We start from the raw sequence: 6,793 nt of genomic DNA, 5'->3' as shown, positions 1-6,793 counted from the left end.
ACAAAAACAAACTCTGGTGCAAAACTTTCCTAAATCTCCCAGAAGAAATAACTTACAATTATTAATTTACCTGTTTGCTTTTCCCTTGAATGTGTGTTCTTCAGAACAGGAATATATTTTATTCATTTTAAATTCTAGCTTTTTTCCTATTGTATAGCACAGGTAAGCAAATATAAAAAGTTTCAACTTTATGCCGGTTCCCAAAAGTACTTTGAGAATTCTATTGGTCTATAAAATGAAGCATTTTCAGAAAAAAAATTCTCCACTTTCGCCTCCTATTGAGAAAATTAGCTCTGTTTACAGTACGAACGAGGAAAAACTACATTTCCCATGATGCCCCTGACCCGGAAGGAAGTGAGACTCGACACCTCCCGTGATTGCTTATAGACCGGAAGCCGGTGCCTTAGTTCTCTTTCCCATCCTGCAAGGTAAGAATGGCGTCGCCTCTCTGCAAGACTCGATTTCAGGATCCCAATCCTTCGCCATCTTAACCAGGAGGGTATCAAGTCGACAACTGCAGGGGTCGGACACGCTCAGGGCCATTTGGGAGGCCTCCCAGACCCTTCATTTCTCTCGCTTGGGTTTACGGTGGGGCACGAAGAGGGTGCTGTGGGGCACGAACAGTGTGAGGTGGAATGCTGCAGAGGCTCCGGGGCTCCGGTTGCTCGCCACCCTCCCGGGCTGGGGAAACAGGGCCCCTCCAGGGATTCGTAGCGGGCCAGTGGGGCAGCAGGGACAAGGGCGGCGGCGCGCGCTCTGAATTCCGGACCTGGGTTCCAAAAGACGACGCCGAGCTTGTCTCCGCCACGTTGTGGATTTGAGACTGAGAACAAATGCAACTTTTCCTGTCTCTCCAAGTCCGCGGCCGGAAGTCGCCTGCTGGGCTTCGCTTTTTTCAGTTTGGCCAGAGTTTGGGCCATTTGTGTGTGTGTGTCTTCGCCTCCTAAACGGAATTTCTTGAGTGAGACAGTCTGATAAGAGCAAAAGTCCTGAAAGCAAACGGTTTCAGGTTACAGCCTCGCTGCTTTCTGGCTGTGGAGATTGTTAAAGCTAAGTCTAGGATTTCTAATTCGTAAAACAAATAATGGAATAGGGACTTTTGACCTCTAAATATATGTAGCGAACAAATAATAGTTGTGAGATATATTCAAATCGTCAAGAAGGTTATACTGTATTGGGGAGACAACCCAAAAGTTAACCATTTATGGATATTGTTGCAGATGTGTGGCGATTTGGAGGAAGGCCTGTATCTTATAGTGGGAGGGATGTAAAGGATGGAGAAGGAGGACAAGGACTTGCAGTCTGGGAGGCCTGTCGATGTATAGCTATGAGATAATTGGTGAAATGCCTTTTTAAAAAGTATATGTATTGGTAGATGGCGGGTGAAAAGGCTGAGAAGCCAGATACTAAGGAGAAAAAACCTGAAGCCAAGAAGGCTGATGCTGGTGGCAAGGTTAAAAAGGTGAAGCAGGTTAAGAAGGGGAAGCCCCACTGCAGCCGAAACCCTGTCCTGGTCAGAGGAATTGGCAGATATTCCCGATCGGCTATGTATTCCAGAAAGGCCTTGTACAAGAGGAAGTATTCAGCAGCAAAATCCAAGGTAAGGGATGAGGGGAAGCCCTGAGCATTATGTCTTAACATAAAACGTTTGTCTGCCTCTGACTTTTTGACGCATTTGTGTCCTACTAGGTTGAAAAGAAAAAGAAGGTGAAGGTTCTTGCTACTGTCACAAAACCAGTTGGTGGTGACAAGAATGGTGGTACCCGGGTGGTTAAACTTCGCAAAATGGTAAGATTTGGAGGAGATTGTAATTTGGGTGTTTAGTTGAAGCTTGAATCCTGTGAGGGTTATTTATTTATTTATTTTTACCTGCATTCGGTCTTGGTTGCTGCGCTCAGGCTTTCTCTAGTTGCGGTGAGCGGGCTTCTTATTGCGGTGGCTTCTCTTGGTGTGGAGCATGGGCTTCAGTAGTTGTGGCTCGTGAGCTGTAGAGCACAGGCTCAGTAGTTGTGGTGCACGGGCTTAGTTGCTCCATGGCATGTGGAATCTTCCCCGGCCAGGTCTCAAACCCGTGTCCCCTGCATTAGCAGGCGATTGTTAACACTTGTGCCACCAGGGAAGCCCTCCTGTGAGGATTTTTGTGTGTGTGCTCAGGTTTTAGAAGTGTATGTTTACCAGAGGATTATTAATGGAGGATAGTTCTGGGTTTGCAACTTCGCTTTATTATTTACTGTTCTTAAGTAGAGTTACTTTTCTGTGCTTTTGTTTCTTGTAAAATGGGAATAAAGTTTTGACTCACAGGGTTGTTGTGAGACTTACCATACGTAGAGCCTAGGATGCTCCCAGACCTGTAGAACATTTGTCCACTAGAGTGGGTGTTTCTTGGCCCCTCTTTACCATGCACAAGACCCAGCGTTTTCTCTGTGAAAAATAAAGGTTTCCTCTGTGATTTCCATTATGGGACTATTGCAGATGTATTACACTCTTCACAGTTGAATATTACTGCACCAGAGGGAAAATGGCACTTTGATTTCTTCTTGTCACGGGTTTTGTGAGCTGATTTTTCTATTAGGTATTAATGTTTGTGGTAAAAGAAAGACCGTCCACTAAAATAATACAGTTAGATTATTTTGAGTTACTTGTCAATAAGCGAAAGAGTCTTTGTGTGGGGTCTTTTTAAAAAATTAATTTATTTATTTTTGGCTGCATTGGGTGTTCGTTGCTGCGCGCGGGCTTTCTCTAGTGGCAGAGAGAGGGGACTACTCTTCGTTGCGGTGCAGGGGCTTCTCTGTGGAGCACAGGCTCGAGGCGCGGGGGCTTCAGTAGTTGCAGCTCTCGGGCCCTAGAGCGCAGACTCAATAGTTGGGGCGCTCGGGCTTAGTTGCTCCGCGGCATGTGGGATCTTCCCAGACCAGGGCTCAAACCCGTGTCCCCTGCATTGGCAGGCGGATTCTTAACCACTGTGCCACCAGGGAAGCCCTGTGTGGGGTCTTATTTTTACAATAAATGAACTGGCAGTCTTGATCTAAACTAATGTCTATGGTTTTATACAATTTATTCTTTGTGGATAAGATGGAAGTGATGCGTGTTAATGTGAAGCATATGAACACACTTAATTTGAGTTGGAAAACAAGCCATGCCTTTTTTCATAACATACAAAATTGTGTCAGGCGTGTGTTTCTGGAGAAGTAGGGACCCCAGAGGGTCAGGGACCCCAGAAAAGCTTGAGAATCACTGCTACACAACAGTGTATAATGATAGCTTGCCATGTAATCTCTAAAGTTTGGTTTATTCCAAATTTACAAAGGTAACTTGCTTGATGCTTTCCCTCTTTGCTTGGACACAGCTCCTTCAGTTAAATGGATTCCACCCTATGTTTTGCATGTAAAGCTATTGAAGCAGCGTTGATCTTTTCTACCTTTTAAATATTAGAAGTGAAAATGCGGTAGTGTGAATAAAGTGTTTCAAGTGACTACAGGATTGTAGTGAAGGTTTCACTGACCTCACAACCAGCTCTACTGACTTGATTAGATTATTTAAATAAGTTGGACCTATGGGCTCTCTCCAGCCTAGGTATTATCCTACTGAAGATGTGCCTCGAAAGCTGTTGAGTCATGGCAAAAAACCCTTCAGTAAGCATGTGAGAAAACTGCGTGCTAGCATCACTCCTGGAACCATTCTGATTATCCTCACTGGGCGCCACAGAGGCAAGGTGAGCAGAGCATGACACTTGAGGTACCTGGAGTACTTGATCCTAATAAGTTTGCTCTCTGGATAGGGTTTATTTACCTGTGTGAACTGCAGTTGGTAGCAAGAGGTTCTGTGGGAGAGGTGAGAGTGATCCATAACAAAACCAACAACCCAGTCACTATCATAACGTGTTTAGTCAATAATAGACAATAACTTATTACCAATTCCTGTCATTGGTAATACTACTTGTTACAAGTGATTCAGATGTCCCTGTACCCAAAAAATGTTTATGTATTTGAGTTAACTTCTTAGGATGGATTTGCAGGGATAGAATTACTGAGTTAAAGGGTACTAGTTTTTTTTTAATGTTAAAAGTAGTGGCTGCTCATTAAAAATCAAGCGCACAAAAGTACTGCTCGTATCCTAGAGTCACCCCTGTTATTAGTTTGATAAGTTACTTCCAGAACTGCTGCACCTATGCCTATGTACAAATTTCCTTTTTTACCAAATTTAGGAACCTGTGATTTGATTAATTCAGAAGTCAGTTTCTAATTTGTGGAACCATCTAGCATTTCTTTTTAATCTACAGAGGGTCATTTTCCTGAAGCAGCTGAGCAGTGGCTTGCTACTTGTGACTGGTAAGAAGATCCTTGGATTTAATATACTCTGAAATTTGCAGGTCTCCCCACCTTCAGTTTTACTGAGAAATAATTTATATGCATTACTCTTGCGAGTTTAAGGTGTACAACATGATGGTTTGATTTACATATATTGTGAAATAATTACCGCAGTAGGTTCAATATCCATCTTCGCATTTAGATAAAAGAAAAAACTTTTTCCTTGTGATGAAAACTCTTGGGATTTACTCTTTTGAAGGTTGTATTTTTATTAAAAAAATTTTTTTTTTTAATATTTATTTTGGGTGTGCCTGGTCTTAGCTGTGGCATGTGGGATCTTCATTGTGGCACGCGGGATCATTAGTTGTGGCATGCTTGTGGGATCTAGTTCCCCGACCAGGGAACGAACCCAGACCTCCTGCATTGGAAGCACAGAGTCTTACCCACTGGACCACCAGGGAAGTCCTGAAGCATGTGTTTTTAAATGCTTGAAGTATACACTTTGCTCCCACCTAAATAGAAGTTTCAGTGTCATGAGATTCTTTGCCCTATTTCATTGCCTTATGTACATGGGAGTTCTGAGGAAGCAGGTATTTAAAGTTTGCGTGGCAACATATCACCAGGTATAACTGCCACCTAAAATCCAGAATGGTTGGCTACTAACTCCTAGGAATGCATCCTTCATAAGACTTGTAATTGGTCTGCCACTTGGCACCAGGATGGAGTTCCTGGATAGGGGGAAAGTGAACTGTTTACTCCAAAAAACAGTGCTCAGTTTAAATTTGTCCTCAAGGACCAGTGATTTTTGACCAATATGTATAAGTGACTATGCTCTCTCCTAATCTGGGTAACTTTAAAATTTGAGGATGGGGGGAGCCTTGGACTGAGATCTTGAAAAAAGCCTTGATGCTGACAGTAGAAAGCAGTTTGGAATTTCTTTGGATCCAGAGAAAAGTTAGAACTTCAACAGGTTTCTTCAAATCCAGTCAGTTCTTGAATATTTGTATCCCCTTTCCCCTCACTATATTTTCCCCCCTTAGGGCCTCTGTCCCTCAATCGAGTTCCTCTGCGGAGAACACACCAGAAATTTGTCATTGCCACTTCCACCAAAATTGATATCAGTGGTGTGAAAATCCCAGAACATCTCACTGATGCTTACTTCAAGAAGAAGAAACTGCGTAAGCCCAGGCACCAGGAAGGTGAGATCTTCGACACAGAGAGAGAGGTAAGCTATTTCTGTCTTTGCCTCTAATAGCTCTGGCTCTCCTACTTGGGAGTGAAAATAAACAAGGTTAACAATTGTTGGAAAGAGAAAAGCTGTAAATAATGAGGACTCTCTGGGGAATAATATTTTTCCAGATTCTGCTAATTATTTTATTTTTGGCTGCATTGGGTCGTCGTTGCTGTGCATGGGCTTTTCTCTGGTTGTGCCGAGCGGGGGCTACTCTTTGTTGCGGTGCGTGGGCTCTGGAGCGCAGGCTCAGTAGTTGTGGCGCATGGCCTTAGTTGCTCCGCAGCATGTGGGATCTTCCTGGACCAGGGCTCGAATCCGTGTCCCCTGCATTGGCAGGTGGATTCTTAACCACTGCACCACCAGGGAAGCCCAAGAGTTGCTATTATTATATTAAAAATAGGTTGTATTTCACAGCCCTCCAAGGAAAGAATTATCAAAGTTGACTTCTAGGGACTTCCCTGGTGATGCAGTGGTTAAGAATCCACCTGCCAATGCAGGGGACACGGATTCGAGCCCTGGTCCAGGAAGATCCCACATGCTGTGGAGCAGCTAAGCCCGTGTTCTGCAACAAGAGAAGCTACCTCAGTGAGAAGCCCGCGCACCACAACGAAGAGTAGCCCCCGCTCGCCACAACTAGAGAAGGCCTGTGTGCAGCAACGAAGACCTAACACAACCAAAAATAAAAATAATTAATTTTTAAAAATTGCCTTCTAAATATTCCTGGGATTGAGTACTTGTGACGTAGGATTTCTTAGTTCATGTGGAGTTTGGTACTTGTGCCCATTTTTTTAAATGATTTTTCTTTTTCTTTAGAAATACGAGATTACAGAGCAGCGGAAGGTTGATCAGAAAGCTGTGGACTCACAAATTCTGCGAAGAATCAAAGCTGTTCCTCAGCTCCAGGGCTACCTCCGCTCTGTGTTCGCTCTTACAAACGGAATTTATCCTCACAAAGTAGTGTTCTAAACTTCGTACAAAGAACCTAATTAAATAATTGGGTCCATTTCCTTTGTGTCTTTTTTCTTTTTTTAATCTGCCTGAAGGTGTGGTATGGCTCAACCAACTTGATGGGATGTTAGCCTCTACTAAGAGGAGTGGGATTGGAGGGGAGTGCTATCAGCTGCAGTGGAATCCCCTCTTTGGGTCAACATCCTTAACTTCCTAAGTGTCTTCTCAGCTTTTTCACCTGGCACCTACCAATACAAAGTCGTGGCATTTCCGCAGCCATCACTGAACAGGTCAGTACTAACAG

General features: G+C 43.7%; 1 protein-coding gene across 3 annotated transcripts; it reads left to right on the top strand.

Annotated features, from left to right (window-relative positions):
• Positions 1-390: 390 nt before the first annotated feature.
• RPL6 (ribosomal protein L6) lies at positions 391-6,548 on the top strand. 3 transcript variants are annotated; one of them, XM_032654321.1, is made up of 7 exons: positions 391-428; positions 1,376-1,600; positions 1,690-1,788; positions 3,569-3,712; positions 4,280-4,328; positions 5,348-5,532; positions 6,355-6,548. In XM_032654321.1, the coding sequence occupies exons 2-7, from the start codon at positions 1,376-1,378 to the stop codon at positions 6,505-6,507; spliced, it is 855 nt and encodes a 284-aa protein (XP_032510212.1). In that variant the 5' UTR covers positions 391-428; the 3' UTR covers positions 6,508-6,548. The 3 variants fall into 3 exon arrangements, with proteins under 3 accessions (XP_032510212.1, XP_032510214.1, XP_032510213.1); XM_032654323.1 differs by lacking the exon at positions 391-428 and adding an exon at positions 507-522; XM_032654322.1 differs by lacking the exon at positions 391-428 and adding an exon at positions 573-588.
• The last annotated feature ends 245 nt before the right edge of the window (positions 6,549-6,793 follow it).

This window comes from Phocoena sinus, chromosome 14 (assembly GCF_008692025.1).
Source record: "Phocoena sinus isolate mPhoSin1 chromosome 14, mPhoSin1.pri, whole genome shotgun sequence".
Lineage (NCBI taxonomy): Eukaryota > Metazoa > Chordata > Mammalia > Artiodactyla > Phocoenidae > Phocoena > Phocoena sinus.
This window is presented reverse-complemented; position numbering and strand designations above follow the sequence as displayed.